The sequence below is a fragment of the Ursus americanus genome, chromosome 35, assembly GCF_024610735.1.
Source record: "Ursus americanus isolate L20-20 chromosome 35, mUrsAme1.1.p, whole genome shotgun sequence".
In the NCBI taxonomy this organism is placed as follows: Eukaryota; Metazoa; Chordata; class Mammalia; order Carnivora; family Ursidae; genus Ursus; species Ursus americanus.
This window is the reverse complement of record NC_142161.1, coordinates 6,055,905-6,071,990: the sequence shown is the minus strand read 5'-3', so window position 1 is coordinate 6,071,990 and position 16,086 is coordinate 6,055,905. Positions and strand designations below refer to the sequence as shown.

Sequence of the window (16,086 nt, the reverse complement as noted above, 5' to 3'; positions counted from 1 at the left end):
CTCTTGGAAGATGCAGCAGTAAACAGAGTTCTTCCTAAAGTTCATTCTGTTTTCTCTTCCTGTCACCCCAATATCCAGTTCGGGGACATCAAGGAGGGCATTCAGACTGAGAGAAGCTTGGGGGTGCCACCTGGCAGTATTGATGAGGTTGTGGGATATCGGTGAGGTGAGGTGGGGTGGAGTCTAGAGCCAAGCACAGGGACAGGATTCGTGGGCAGAAAGAGCTGCTCCAGGGTCATGAGGAATGGCCCATTATATACCCTCTAGTGGGGAGGGGTTAGGGATTGCGTAAGTCTTGAGGAATTTTGGAAGCAAGGTTTCCAGGACCTTGAGGGGGCTAGCTATTGTTGGGACAAGGTCATGCATTGCCGTCTAATGAAACCTTAGTCATGAGACCCTTCAGATGTATATCGGTGGGCCAGATGCTTGGGAGATGATTGCCAACACGTATCTTGGGGGCAGTTAGAGATAGGGGAAGTTTCCAAAGGAATTTTTATGTTAAAGTAGATTTACAGGATCCTGTTGGGGGGAGGGGGTCAGGCTAGGACTGCCTTCTGCCCTTAGCAAAGTATTAACACTGAGGCAGGTGAGTCCCTAGAGGAATGTCACCATGCCTGTTTCAAGGACTTGTGAATGGGCTGTAGGGAGCAAGAAAATTTCATAATTTTTCTTCTGCCTTTGTTTCCCACATTAGTATCAAAACTAGCAGAGAGCTTGTGTGGATTTTTTTTTAAGATTTTATTTATTTACTTGAGAGAGAGAGAGGGACGGAGGGAGAGCACAAAGGGATAGTGAGAGAGAGAAGCAAGCTCCCCACTGAGCGAGGAGCCCAAAGTGGGACTCGATCCCAGGACCCTGAGATCATGACCTGAGCTGAAGGCAGATGCTTAATGGACTGAGCCACCATGGATTTTTAAAAGGTCTCCCTTCCTCAGGCCAGGCACAGCCATTATCCCTGCTCCAACATCCAGCTGGGCAGTGGGAGCTGCACTGGATTCCAGCCACGCTTGCCCTTTGGGAATGAACACCCAGACTGCACAACCACAGACAGCGCCCTGCCCTTCCAGCCCCAGCCCAGATGAATGGAAGACTAGACTTAGGAGAGCAACTCCCCACGGGGGGAGAAGGAACCAGATCCTCTCTCCCCCCACCCCGAAAGGAAGGAACATGGCCAAGCACAAGGTCCTGTCTGCTAGTTGCCCAAAGTGCAAGACACGTGGTCCATTGAATGTTAGCACTTTTCCTCATACCCAGAGATTCTCCACCGAGAGACACTTGTTTTCTCTCCAAGCAAAGATTCACCTGCTGGTAAGTGGAACGGGGGGATAGAGGAAATATTACCAGAATCTGGAAGAGTGCCCCTCATGCCCGCGTGGGGACTGTGATGTGTGAGCCCCACCCCGCCGCCCTAGGATTCTCTACTCTCCCGGCCCCTCCCCCCATAGCTTTCAAGTTCCTATGTAACGAGGTAACAGTGAAAGAATATATAAATGTGAAGAGGATCAAAGCAGAAAAAAACGTTTGGAAAGATCTCTCTCTGACCCCAGCAGCTTCTGCTCTTCCATGAGAGAGGGCTCCACTGACTGCGTGCAGAAGAATCACTTGGGGCCCATGTCAAAAATACACCCCCGCTCCACTCCATCAGAATTACTGGGAGCAGAGCTGGAAATTTACAATTTTTAACAAGATCCCCAGGTGACTTTTATGTATTCTAAAGTTTGTGAATGACTAATCTGCTAGGACAGGTAGCGTATACAGCAAGTATTTATTCATCTAATTTGTCTGCTCCTGACTTCTTTCACATTTAGAGAGTGGAGAGTGAGTCCCTGATGTCATTTACACAGAGATCTATTAGCCTAAGCCTAGCATAATATAGTTGCAGTTGGCTATGAGCATAGAATCAGCCATCCAGCTTCCAATGCTGTAAATAACCAACCAAACTCATAAGGCATCACGCAGCCGGTTCTGACGCTGCCCTAAAACCAATCATATCTCACGCACATGTCTTATCATCTTACATGGCGCCACAGCCATTCTGTTTCCAAGGCTTGAGATGGTGCTGAGAAGTTGTTCTCGAAAAGAAGAGGGAGTTGAGGGCAGAACAAATGAGTCGGTCAAATGGTCTCATTGCCAGAGCTCACTTCCTGGCTACATTCAGGACCTCCTTTCAGTGCCCAGTAGGGCCACGTGAAGCCACAAGGTCCTAAGAGCCTTGGGTCCTCCCAGGAACACACCTCACGGTAAAGCAGCCAGGCTGTGCCCGCCTGCTGTTACTGCTGTAGCCAGTTACCGCAAACTTGATTTTCTCCCTATCTTCCTTTTAACCCTTACTTTTTTCAAAGATAAATGAAAGGAAATCGACTGTACATATGATGGGAAGGAAATTAACCTCCCTGTCATTATTTTCTGAGTTTAATTTCATACATATACTATGTATCAGTGACAACTCCTTGGGGGCATTGCCTTTCATTCATCGAGGAAAAACCTCACGAAAGTTTTGCAAGTATCTCAGGTCCCTATTATAAAGAATCTTACAGTGTCATGAACCCACCAAGCATTAAAATGTAAATTGAGGGGAAGAGAAAGTATTAAAAAAATAGCTTCTGGGGAGAAAGAGGAGGTCATTCTGAAGTTCAGAGTCAAAGGAAGGGCTGGGGAATAGGGAATAACGCTCCGAGGAGCTCCGGCTGGAATCTACTGGTAGGTAGGAGAAATGAGACGCCCGCTCCCGCAGCGCAGTCCTGCCTGGAGCGGTGTTTTTGGCTTGCCTAAGTGGAGCAGATTTTAGCAGGTGTCTGTATTTCTGTGGTAGGCACTAGTCCAGAATCACTCATGACCTCAAGTTGCTGTCCTCTGCCTCCAGCTCCGAAAGATAATTGCCTACCACTGACTGTTCCTCGCTTTTATTTTATGAATTTATTTTCAATTGTAATAGTAACACGTTTAATAGATCGTCCCAAAATTCAAACCACAAAGACGCAGGTGAAGAGTGAGGCTCACCTCATCCATCCCTGCCCCGTTCTACCTTCTCTCCTCTAACATAACCACTACGTGGTATGGATCCTTCCTGACCTTTCTCCACTCACAGGTGTGTATTATTTTTTGCTGTTCTCATTAGTTTGCTTTTGCACCCCTTATATCCCGGGTACCCCTCCGCGTAAGTATAGACAGTTCAACCACCTATTTAAAGGCTTCATCATACTCCTTAGGAACAAATGCGCTGTAATTTAACTTTTTTTATGGATGGATATTTACTTGGTTTCAGCTTTTAATTTTTTTAAGATAGTATTTATTTATTTGTATGAGAGAGAATGAGAGAACGAGTGGGGGGGGGCAGAGGGAGAGAGAGAGAAGCAGACTCCTCGCTGAACCTCCAGCCTGATGCTAGACTCCATCCCAGGACCCCGAGATCATGACCTGAGCCAAAGGCAGACGCTTAACTGCCTGAGCCACCCAGGCGCCCCTCGGTTTTTAATTTTTTTTTTTAAAGATTTTATTTATTTATTTGATAGAGAGAGACAGCCAGTGAGAGAGGGAACACAAGCAGGGGGAGTGGGAGAGGAAGAAGCAGGCTCTTAGTGGAGGAGCCTGATGTGGGGCTCGATCCCATAACACCGGGATCATGCCCTGAGCCGAAGGCAGATGCTTAACCACTGTGCTACCCAGGCGCCCCTCGGTTTTTAATTTTTAAACAGTTCCGGAATAAATGCCATTGTACACATATCCTTGCATACTTCCACGGTTATTTCTATAAGGTGAAATTTCTGGGTAAATTTTAATAAGTGTTGCCAGCTTACATGCCTACCAACAGCAAACGGGAGTCCCATTTTGTCTACACTTCCGAAGACACGGGATATTAAAATATTTATAATTCATCTCTCGCTGATGGCATGAAAATAGTATCTAAAGGTTCATTTGATTTGCTTTTACCTGATCCGTTACAAGACTGAGCATCTTCTCATATTTTACCATAACATTTCCTTTAAAGGCTAATAGGGTCCTGAGGATTCTTTGGAAAACGGCTATGGGCACCGACAGACAGCTCACGGCTGCCTGGAATGAATCTGGTAGGTAGCAAGTTAAGCTTCTGGGAAGGTGGGACAGTAGCACCTTCAGACTCCTGATTAGGCAGCGTCCTATCTACCCCCAGCTTCCTCCTCTCTGTGTGAACTAACAAGAGGCCTACGGGGAACACGTCAATCATTCTCATCCTGCAAGCCATCAGGGTTGGGTAATAGACTTCTCTAACGCTCACCTTCTGGAAGGATAATGGGAAGCAATCCCTGAAAAGCCCCAGAATGGCAGGAATGAAAGAATATGGATTTTAGAGTCAGTCAGAACGACAACCTCCCCTTAATAAATTCATGATCTTGGATCAAATCATTAAACCTTTCTGCGAAGAGTGCTCCCAGGCTTGCTGCAAAAATTAAATAGAGTATATGGAATGTTAAATGCTCAATGAATGTGAGAACTCCTTACCTGTTCTCATCTCCCCCGTCCAGGCCTCTTGAATGTCCGGGGTCTCTCTTCTCACAGGGCAGCAAAGCCAGCTGGCAGTCTGGCCCTCTGCTTCAGTCGTGGCCTGGGCCTTGCCGCTTAGTCTCTGTCCGGCCAGCTGATGACTCTGACGGCTGGGTTTTGTCCTTTCTCTTCTTCCTAAAATTTCAAGAGATTTTCTTAGAGACACTGCTCTTCTTCATTGTCCTATCATCCATCCCTAGAGTTTAAAAGCCTCGTCCCCTTCCTCTGGATTTCAAAGCCTGTGTGACACTAGACCATAATTGCCTCTCCCAAGCTTGGATGTGGACTTGACCTTCTACCATGTACCCTCTCCCCCTCATAATTCAGTCTCCACTTATATGTCTGTGTCCCCACCTGCCGATCCCAGCTCTTGCTCCCACTCTACCAAAGTTTTACTTTGCTAGAGCACTAAGATATCACAAGGCAGTTGAGCAGGCCCCCAGGAGCCCATGCTGATGGCTTATCCAGGTTCTAGCGAATGATGCCGATGAAGAGAAGGAAGTAAAGTTGCCCCAAGAGAAAGGCGTGTCTCTCATTCCTGTTTCTCTTTCCTAACAACTGGCTTTTATACAACCACTCAGGGTGCAAGAAGCTCCACCTTCTCCCCCAAAACTAGAACAGTTGCTCAATCCATAGGGATAAATCTCTGACAATGCCAACGGGATAACATAGCGCACAATATCCCATTCCGGAAGCAATGCATGGGGGCAGAAAACAAAACAATTGCCACTAACATTTCACAGGTTTGAGATGAAGTTAAAACCTTAAAGAATAATTTCGTAACATTGTATGGTAATGGATGGTGACTATACTTATTGTGGTGAGTACTGAATAATGCATAGAATTGTTGGATCAGGGGCGCCTGGGTGGCATAGTCTTTAAGCGTCTGCCTTTGGCTCAGGGCGTGATCCCAGCGTTCTGGGATCGAGCCCCACATCAGGCTCCTCTGCTAGGAGCCTGTTTCTCCCTCTCCCACTCCCCCTGCTGTGTTCCCTCTCTCGCTGGCTGTCTCTGTCAAATAAATAAATAAAATCTTTAAAAAGAAAAAAAGAATTGTTGGATCACTATGCTGTATACCCAAAACTAATATAACATCAAATGTCAACTAGACTTGAATAATAAATATTTAAAATTTTTAAAATTAAAAAAAAACTTAAGGAACTAAACATAACTTTCACATTTTTATAATTGCTTCTGATCCCGCTTTTTTTTTTTAATTTATTTATTTATTTGAGAGAGAGAACGAGAGAAATAGCACAAGCCAGGAGGTGGGGGAGAGAAGCAGACTTGCCGCTGAGCAGGAAGCCCGACGCAGGACTCGATCCCAGGACCCTGAGATCCTGACCTGAGCCTACGGCAGATGCTTAACTGACTGAGCCCACCAGGTGCCCCTGGTCCTGCTTTTTTTTTCAAGTTATACCTAAGAATTTTTGTGAAACAGGAACATCTGATTGCCAAGACAGTGGAGAGATAGTGTTAAGCATTCTGCTTTTATTAACAAATCTTCTGTGGGGATTTGCTACTTAGTTTTATTATTAAGACCATCAGTGTGTGTATTAGATAATTGTAATAATAAAGAATGAAAAACTTTATATATTTTACACAGTTGCTGTCTGTCGTAGTTAGGGTATTGGTTCAGCTGTTGCAAAGGAAGCCAGATGACAATGGCTGAGGACAAGATAGAAGGTTCTATCTCTTGTTAAAATTCCATCTGATAGGTTCAGCAGGGAGAAGCTCTACTCCACAAGATCATCGGGGACCAAGGCTCCTTCAATCTTATTATTCTGTTATTCCTTAGAGTGTTGTTCCTGTCGTCATGGTCAAAACCAGTTCACCCACTGCTGGGTCCATACATTAGCCTTTGGAAAGGAGAAAAGAGGACATGGAGGGCAAACCGCTTTCTTTTAGGAACATGATCTGGAAGCGGCATACGTCATTTTTGCCCACGTGCTGTTGGCCACAGCTTGCTTGTGTGGCCACACCTTGCCAAGGGAAACTGGGAAATGCAGTTATAATTATAAATAGTACTGCAATTAACATCTAGTATATTAATCTTTATTTGCTTTTCTGGTAATTTCCTTGAGACTTATTCCTACAGGTAGGATTGTTTTACTTAAAAGATGCACCAATTAACTATCTTCTCAGCAGCAAATGAGAGGGGTCACATTTATGCCACGATCGCTAGCAATAATTTGGTCTTTTTTTTCAATCTTTGCAAATTTGATTGACTGAAAATGGTATCTAATTGCAATTTTAAATTTCATCCCTTTTATTACGAGTGTGTTTATTTCATTACTCGTGAATTTTAACAAGTTCCAAATGTCTATCAATGGCTTGTATTTCTTCTCATGAGAATTTTTCTTTGCTCATAGATTGTCTCAGGTTATTTTTTCATCTGTAAAACAAGATAATAATAGTGTCTGCATAACAGAGTACGGTAAGGATCGAATTCTGTTTCTTCTACCCCATTTGTTCTTGTTTCTTCTGGACAAGTCCTGCAGTGCTGGGCCCAGTCAGTCTATGTTGGGGCCACAGTGGATTGGCCTAAGGAGCCCCATTCATTCTGCCTCACCACCCCATCTTATTTTGTTCACGGCACTGATGATTATCAAAAATTATATTTTTCAACAGTTTGCTTATTCTTGTCCCTCTCCCTCCACCAATTCCCCAGTTTTCCCTAGTAGAACCAGACCTAGTTTCTCTCTCTCACTGGTATTTCTCTAGCACCAAAACAGCATCTGTTGTATATAGTAGATACTCAATAAATCCTTGCTAAATAAACACACGAACCTCCTTCTCTCACTGCCAGAGTCTTTTGACTATGTTAAATACTTAGGCTCAGTCTACTGTTACCTCTTTTCCAAAGACGAGTCAGTCACAGAGCCCCCGCATTCCCCCTCCTGCATCCATACACACTCACTCATGCTTCCAGCTCTTGCATCTGCCTCGGTCTGGCATGTTGACAATCCCAACACAGCACACCCACACCAATTACACCCTAACATGTCACTGTGCTGTCTGACACATCTGGCACAGTTTCTACTGAGACCTCAAGTCTCTAATCAAGAATGAAGAGAGAAGAAAGAAAAGAGGAGGAGAGGACCGATCTGGCTGCCTAAAAAATACTGTCCTCATGTGGAAAGCAATGCGGTTGCCTGACTTTCTGGTTGGAATGCCGGAGCTAGGAACAGGCTGTATGGTAACAGAGAGCTTTCCGCTGTCTTCTGCCAGACGATGTGTACTTTTCCAAGGCAGAGGTTGGAGCAAATAGAGGCCACGACTGTGCTTCTCAGTCCAACACCACTGACGTGGCAGTTTGTGAAAATCCTCTCAGAGTCCTGCATATTATCTTCCTGTATCCTGCTTATAGGGAATATACAAGGCTTTTTATTTTTTTATTTTTTTAAAGATTTTACTTATTTATTTGAGAGAGAGGGGGGATGAGCACAGGGTAGGGGGAGAGGGAGAGGGAGAAGCCCGGATGCGGGGCTTGATCCCAGGACCCTGGGATCATAACCCGAGCTGAAGGCAGACGCTTAACCGACTGAGCCACCCAGGAGCCCCTATACAATATTTTTTAAATTACACATTTTCAAAGGGACGTTCATGGAATGTTAGGGGGGACAGATAAGGCACCTCTAGCACGCCTCTATCTCCGTATTAAACCGAAAATCTAGCTAATGTCAAATTTTAAATTTATTTTCTTTAGCATGAAGTAAAAGACAGGTATTGGACATTTTTTTGGACATTTTGTCCCATTTTACTTTTGTTGTCTCAGAATTACTATGAGTGGCTTCAAATATATTTTAACATCTTAAAATTAATTCCACTTTAATTAGCATACTATTACGGTCTCTGGTTAAAAGAGTAACTGTTTTTGAGACCTAATAATTAAGTAATTAAATTTCAGAATTTATTTGACAAATTAAAAATCAGGGAGGACATATAAACTGTGTTTGGAACTTGGACTGAATATTCTCTAATGACAATATGAGCTGCCTTTCTGAAGCCCTCAGGGAAAGGATCCCCACCTCCCCCAACCCTCCCCACCTCCCCAAAGCCCCTCCCCCCGGCCCCCGTTCTCCAATCACTTAGCATCTCTGGACCTCTGTGACCCTTCCTGCATCTAGCCAGCCTCCTTCGTGAATTGATTGGAAGTCCACTATAGTAAACCTGACTACCCTCAACCCCAGATCTTCCTGTCTGGAAACAAGGGGGAAATGCTCTCTTTCTCTCTGTGGTCTTTAAAAGACTCTACTGACTCATGAAAAATACCGTGTGTTACTTTAGAGTTATACAAGCTCCATTTTTTCCTGGTTTGGAGATTCAATGGTAAGAGAATGAGAATTGGCCAGATAACCAAATCACTCCTGTGTCCCATCATGGTACCATGTCCTAAACACCTGTTGGAGGGGGGATGTCTGCTGTGGCCAACATCAGCACTCCTGGACGTGAAGTTCTCTCAGTCTCTTCCAGATCCAGCCTGCGCTCAACATCTGGAGAAGGGGAATATCGCAGCCTGAAAATAGCTAGGTGGGGAAAGATATTTAAGATGATAAATACGTACTGACGTGGCAAGCTAACCAAAATATCCACGGTCAGGGAGAGGATGAGACCCTGTGGCTCTCTCCGGGTCCTCTTGTCTTCTTCTTGTCTGAGTGCGGGCCTCTAATTCCACCTCCATGACGTTCCTTCCTTAATGTTAACTCCTTCACGTTCCTCACAGACTGACGTACTCCTATGTCATGCCAGGATAGTCTTGGTTAGGAAACATCAGGAACTTGCATGCCTATGAAACTAAGACTTAGAAAACCTAACTTGTTCAGGGAAGCATGTGAATGGTCAGGGGCTAAACTGGTCCCTGATAAGGCCACTCTTTACGACCACAGAACCCTCTGCAGTATGCAAGTACAGTCGCTGGAAAGCAACACAATGACAAGCGTTGATACACGGCACCCCCTGGCATGTGGAAGGGTGAAAGGAAATGACATACAAATATATAAAAGGCTAAAGCACCTCTGTGGGAAGATGCTGACAAGCTTCCAAGGTTCTCGGTTTATAAAACCAATTTTTAGAAAGCCTCAGTGCATCCACAAAAGTTCCTGTACATCGGTAAGAGCCAACCTGGTAACTAATGAATCTGGAGGATTCAATATAGACAGAACTCTCTTTTTTTTCCCCACAGTATTTTAAAGGACATTAAATCTTAGATGTTCCCAGATCATTCTTCAGAAGAGTTCAAAGAAATGGCTTTGATAAAGACGGCTTTGAATAGGAGCAGATTGTCATTTCTAAGAGGAAACTTGAAACTAGGCTGAGGCGGTGATGGCAAGGAGCCCGTAAGCAAGGTCAGGCTTCAAACATGGCGAGGAGCCTGCCTCGTGGGTGCCTCAGAATGAGAACATACTGGAAATGTTAAGCCGGCTGCGGAAGCAGGGGCACTTCCAAGGTATCCTGCAGGACTTGTAGTACCTACGTAGAGATCGATAAGATGGGTTCATCCAGAGGAGATATGGAGGGGAGATTAAATGATTTTTACTCTTGAAGAAGCAGTTCTAGAAACCCCTAGGAAAGGACATGTACTGACCTGAATTTAATTCATAATACTGACCTAACTGTGAACAAACCATAGACTCACTGAGTTGTAATAGGCCTTGGAGGCCACGTAGTCAAAGTACCCATCTCAGTGTTTTCCGAAAGCTGGCCTGTGAAACAGCTGTATCACGATTCACCCGGGAAGACATTTTTAAACATACAGATTCCTGGGCCACACCATGGGGGCTCCTGATTCAGTTGGTCTAGAATGAACCCCACGCATCTCTGCTTTAAACAAGCTCCACTGCTGGAGAAGCAACTTGGAAAGAGAGGAGAGATCAGACTGACAGAGCTCAGGACCTCGGGATGTGGCTCCCTGACACCTGGATGCAGGTACTCTGTGGGCAATGGCGGAAATGCCACGGAGGAAGTCACACCAAGGGGCTATGAGATAGGGTGTCCCACAAGAGGCTTGGTCATGGTGACGTGTAGACAGGTAGGCCAGCAGAGGCCAGTGGTTCCATTCCAAAGTCTGCAAGAAGGAGCAGCCACAGCCACGGGCTGGGTTCCAAGAAAGAGCCTCAGTCCAGAAAGTTGTCAAGCCCCAAGGACATTATCCATACAGGGACACGGGCATAGAAGGACCAAAGAGCTACCCAGAGGTGGGCGAATCTGAGGCTTGGTCCTGAGAATATAGCAGGAGCCCAGTCTCTAGAACTAAGACAGGAGCAAGGGGAGTTAGTACTTGTCGAATGTCTTCCCTATGGAAAGTATTTTTCACAGGCTGGTTCGTGTCCCCTTCCATGGGTTACCCTCATACATGCCGACTTAACCCACGCCCAATAAATGAGGTGCATTTAAAAAGTGACCATGGGCCAATTTTTATCTTCCTGGGCCACAACATCATCATCTTTAAAATGGGTGGAACCATTCTTAACCCCCCAAATTTGGAAAGGATAAAATCCATCACTAGGGTCTGAAAGGAATTTTGCAGTTTCTAAAAGGAAATCCTAAACTTTTGTTGCACTATTTTGCAAGACAACATGTTCAAAAACCCACCAGGACTTTCCATATCCAGCTAACTTCCCTTTTAAAGCTCTCCATGAACAAATCACTCCCTCTGCACCATCCACATTTCTCATGGCTCCTCCAAGCCCTGCCCTCCACACCAGCCAACCCAGAGGGACACCGGGCTCCTTCCTCATCCTCACCAGCGTCTAGACGGTTGTTCTCACCTATACATACATCCCTCCCTCCTTCCTTATATAAACAACTAAACCATATTGAGCGCGTATGCTGTGCCAAGCACGGTATTGAGTATTTTATTGGTGTTATTTCTTTCAAGGGCCATGGAAACTCTATCAGGTAGGTACTATTATTTTAACCCTTTCACCAATGAGTAAACCGAGGCTTTAAAGAAGAGAAGTAGCGTGCATAAAATCACATTTAGTAAATGGCAGCCCATGACTCGGACACAGTTTCCTCTGCGGCCAAAGCCTTCACTTCCAGCCCATGTATGCTGTGTGCTGTTGACGGAGCCGTCTGTCACTCAAGGTTGATCTCAAATTCCACTTTCTCCATAGAGCAGAGGGCAGCTCTAGGCTTCACTGGATCAAAGATAACACCAAAAACTTTATGTAAGTACATCACAGTCTAGAAAATCAGTGAGACACTTCATCAACCCTGCAAAAGGTGCCTCCCAGGCAAACAGGAAAACGGTGATACCTACTGCATACTTAACTGGAATCTTCCCAGAAAGACATCAGCTGAGTCTCTCTCTCTCTTTTTTTTTTAAAGGTCAGAAACATGAAAATGAATAGTGATAAATGCTTTAGGAAAATCACTCTAAACTTTGGTTTTCACAACATTTAAGTGGAGATGGTAACTTAGGACAAGCAAGTCAGTCTGCTGAGTACTCACCTGTCTCTGAATCTTTTCTCTCTCTCTCAGGGGTTTAAGAGCCCTGGCCTCACATTCTCCGACTGAGGACTGTCACCACTTAACACATGCTACTCTGGCCCTGATCTTATACTCAGTTTCAAAAACTAAGATATAACAGATAAATGATTAGATAAATGTATAGGGAAGCTTATACAATTATACACATATGCATAAATCTATGTATCTATATCTACAGAGATCAATTTAGCTATCTACATAAACACATCTGTATGCCAGTCACCTGGTAGGTGACTTGGCACAGTCTAACAAACATTTATAAAGGGCCTACTACGTGCCAGCTTCTGATTTAGGTGCTAGGAAAGAAAAGTCAGAATAAGATCTGGCACGTAGTAGGCCCTTTATAAATGTTTGTTAGACTGTGCCAAGTCACCTACCAGGTTCCTGTCCTCAAATAGTTCACGGTCAATATCATGCACCTAGATGTTACCTCCTTTAGTCGTTAAAGTAACTCTGTGACCTTGTTATTATTTTAAATAGAACAAAGAGAGACCAGGGACACACAAAGAAATTAAACAATTTGTTGAAGGTTATGCAGACAGTAAGCGATAGATGTCTCTGCCCCCAAAACAAACACGTCTAGCCCCAGGGTGCTGCCGGAGTCTTTTCCAAGATCTGATCTCCCACGTGGATCCTGTGTCTAGCAGTTCAATCAACCTGATGGTCCTCTTGCCTGATTCCTCTCCCAATCACCCTTAACCTTGGTTCTGAACTCCCACACTCTGGTAGGGGGAGCTTTTCCAGGGATGGAAACTCTTCTGCTAAACTCCAGGGGGCGCTTTGCTACTTGTGGTAGGTGCTTGCTGGTTGCTGGCTGCTGGGCCCCTTCGCATCAGCTGTACTCTTTTGTTCAAGGGGGACAGGGCCGCACTGGTCCATCAGGATCCCTGGTATTCCAGTGGTGACTACCCTATGCTCCTAGCTTCACCAGGTGACCCCAGCTGCCTGTCTCTCTGCCTTCTGGATATCATGCTCTGTCCTGGGGCCTCGTAGGCCTGCCTGAGCATGCCATATATAGGTCTTTACCTCTCCATGTGTGCCCCCCCACAGTGGTTAATCAACTCAGGCCCGGCCATGCCCAAGATATAACAGGAAGTGCCATAAATGCATTCAGTGTTCCTGCAGCAAAGTTTGTCAATAAGTAACGGCGAATACAAAGTGCTAGAAAGGAAAGGGGTTCCACACCAGAGGAGAGAGGATGGCTGGAGGGAATGGTCTGAATCAGTCTTACTCCTACACACACACACACACACACACACACACACACACACACACACACTGCCTCTCTCTCTTTCACATATACAAATACAGTTGCAGTCTCTCGCTCACAGATACACACTCTCTCTGTCTCTCTCTCTCTTTTTCTGTTTTTCTCTCTGTCTCTCTCTGTCTCTCTCTGTCTCTCTGTCTCTCTCTTTCTCAGGATCACGTTTCTCTAGAACTGATGGCCAGAGCCCAGAGCTCTGAGCCAGAGCCACAGTGAAGGGGTCAGAGTGACTTCCTCTGAATCTGGCGATACTGAAGCTTCAGGGCCCCCACGGGCATTGATCTCTATGAGCATAGGGGGTTGTCAAGTGTTCTGAGAGGTAAAAGGAAGTCAGACTATAACAGGAAGCATTTCATATAAGCATTTGTGATAAATTGCCCTCGGAAAACAGGAATATGAATCTCTAAGGAGCCATGCCCTGACTTATTTTCTCATTCTAAATATTTTTGTAATTTATAGAATTTTTAATAAGTATTTTTATTTGTACCTTTTAGTTTTGCTACTTTTGTATTATGCTAGAAAACCTCCCCCAAATTGAATAAACTATGGGCACACAGAGCCTAGATCTCCTCCCCAGGAGGAGAACTCTGGTACTGAGGAAGCAAGGAAACTCAAAAATTGTGCTGAGACCCAAAATGGCAGAAAGGAACTCTGAGGTGTCAGCCCACCAGAAGCAACAAAGGCAGTTAGGATAGTTCATGTACGGGGTCTGGGATCCAGAAGTCTGAGTAAAAGCAGACAAAGTGGGAAGGATTCAGAGAATTGCCTGAGGAATTATAGCTTGCTGTGAGGAGCCCCCAGTCAGAGCAGAAGCCAATAGGCGCTGACATGGATAGAATGGTCAGGGCAAAGCAGGATGTCAGGGACCCAGTCAGGAGCACTAGATTTGGTGGTGAGGCTGCAGTCCACTCAGAAGAAACCAAGACATGAGGACATGTGTGCCATTACACTGACTAGGCAGATGTGGTGGGGGATGGTGGGAAAAGGTGTTGACTGATGGGCACAGAGGCACTCTCGGCTCACTTAAGACACCGCACCCCAATAGTGGAGTTGGGCACCTTACCCTCTTTTAGGCTGCATCAGGCACCCCTCAGCGAGAATGCAGTGCTAAATTAGCAGGACTGGGGGGGGGGCAATGACAGACAAGCAAGATAAGCAGTAGAGTTTCACCTATAAAATGGGGACTAGACTATGATCCATCTCGTAACACTGTTGGGCTGATTGAATCAACGCTGTAGGGAAAGTGTTGACGTGCTGAATAAGTAACCTTATTCAATCCTGGAGAAGACTCAAGCTCTCTTGAACACGATGCTACCTTGCATGTGGTGAGCAGAAAAGGAGTTAGAAGTCTCCTGGTAGGAGAGTTGCAAATTCATTCAAGGAAAGAGCAGCTAATTTTGCTTTAAAAAGAAATCCACAACACAGTGCAAAAAAAATGCAGTTTATGTTTTTCCTTATTGATTTAATGAATTTCTTGGTAAATTATTATCTGCTCAGTTGGTTAGTGATTGGTTCGTTTTCCCTTATAGTACCACAGAAAGTTTGAGTTTTTCTTGTAGTAATGATTACCATTATTGTGTTTTATTTTCTAAATTGATATTATACACCTATTATCACTCTGTTACATTTCCTTGTGGGAAAAATTAGAAATTTCATTCCATTTCAACAGCTCACAAGAGGTTTGTGACCTCCCTCCACTGCCCTTCTCCCCAGAATGTGGGACATCCTGTGAGTTGACTTGCTGACACCTGTTCACAGATAATGTCTCCAGCTTCTGGTCCATCACTTAGCGATCCTGCCCTTAGAAGGACACATTGATCCCCAGCACTGACACCTGTCTGCTAAGGCCTTTGGAAGTGATCTTATCCCTACCTGAAATGCTAGATTCTAATTCTATCTAATCTCAAAAGGTCAGGGCTCAGCCTTCCAACAGAGCTGCTTATACCAAAGCAAGAGACACATGGGTAAGCTGCCAAAGCATGTTAGAAGGTCAAAGTCAGGGCTTTTTATTCAGTTCAGATGTAGACCCTTTTGCTTTCCTCTGAGGGGAGAAAATATTTAATATTATTAAGAAAAATTTCCAGTAACTAGAGTCATGTTCAAACACAGAAAATACTTGGAATGCACAAGGTTGCTCTCAGGGAAGAATATTCATCATTGCAGAGGGGGAAAAGGAGTGGGTCATACATTTTCTCCCACCTGCCCTAGCATCCACAGTTAAGGGAATTAATGTGGTTTGCCTCACCTCCATGACAAAGCAACCCTTGCCTGACCTCTCAAATTCCTCTCAGCCTGGAGATTGTAAAACCAGAAAGAGTGGTAGTAAGTTCTCAAGAGACAACAAAGGTGCACATGGGCTGAAGTCTGGAATAAGCAATCACTGCCTACCTTTGCCAGCTCTTGCCGTCATCCTCAACTGCTTCCGTAAGCCACAGCAAGGTGTGTAATCTCTCCCATCCTTTTCTTCCCATTGATAAATTGTATTTCTTTTTGAAAGACAGGAAACATCTCCCCTAGCTCTTACTTATTTAAATGAGAGACATTACTTACACGGAGAAAAAACTACAGGTGAAAACATGGCTAACCTACCAAGACTACATATTGTTTCTTTTTTTTTTTTTAAGATTTTATTTATTTATTTGACAGAGATAGAGACAGCCAGCAAGAGAGGGAACTCAAGCAGGGGGAGTGGGAGAGGAAGAAGCAGGCTCATAGCGGAGGAGCCTGATGTGGGGCTCGATCCTATAACGCCAGGATCACGCCCTGAGCCGAAGGCAGACACTTAACCGCTGTGCCACCCAGGC

The 16,086-nt window shown here is 44.9% G+C and overlaps 1 protein-coding gene across 5 annotated transcripts in view; it reads right to left on the bottom strand.

Annotated features, from left to right (window-relative positions):
• LOC123795729 (uncharacterized) overlaps positions 1-16,086 on the bottom strand; it is a 486,557-nt gene that overhangs the window by 432,378 nt on the left and 38,093 nt on the right. For 4 of the 5 annotated variants that reach the window (XR_015722978.1, XM_087858964.1, XM_087858965.1 and 1 more), the window contains exon 5: positions 4,480-4,656. Coding sequence is in view for 3 of the 5 variants with exons in the window: in XM_087858964.1 (XP_087715090.1) it covers positions 4,480-4,656 (177 nt within the window). In the remaining 2 variants the exon portion in view is untranslated. Of the gene's footprint in view, positions 1-4,479; positions 4,657-16,086 lie in introns of those variants that run through there. The other variant, XM_087858967.1, reaches the window with a different exon arrangement.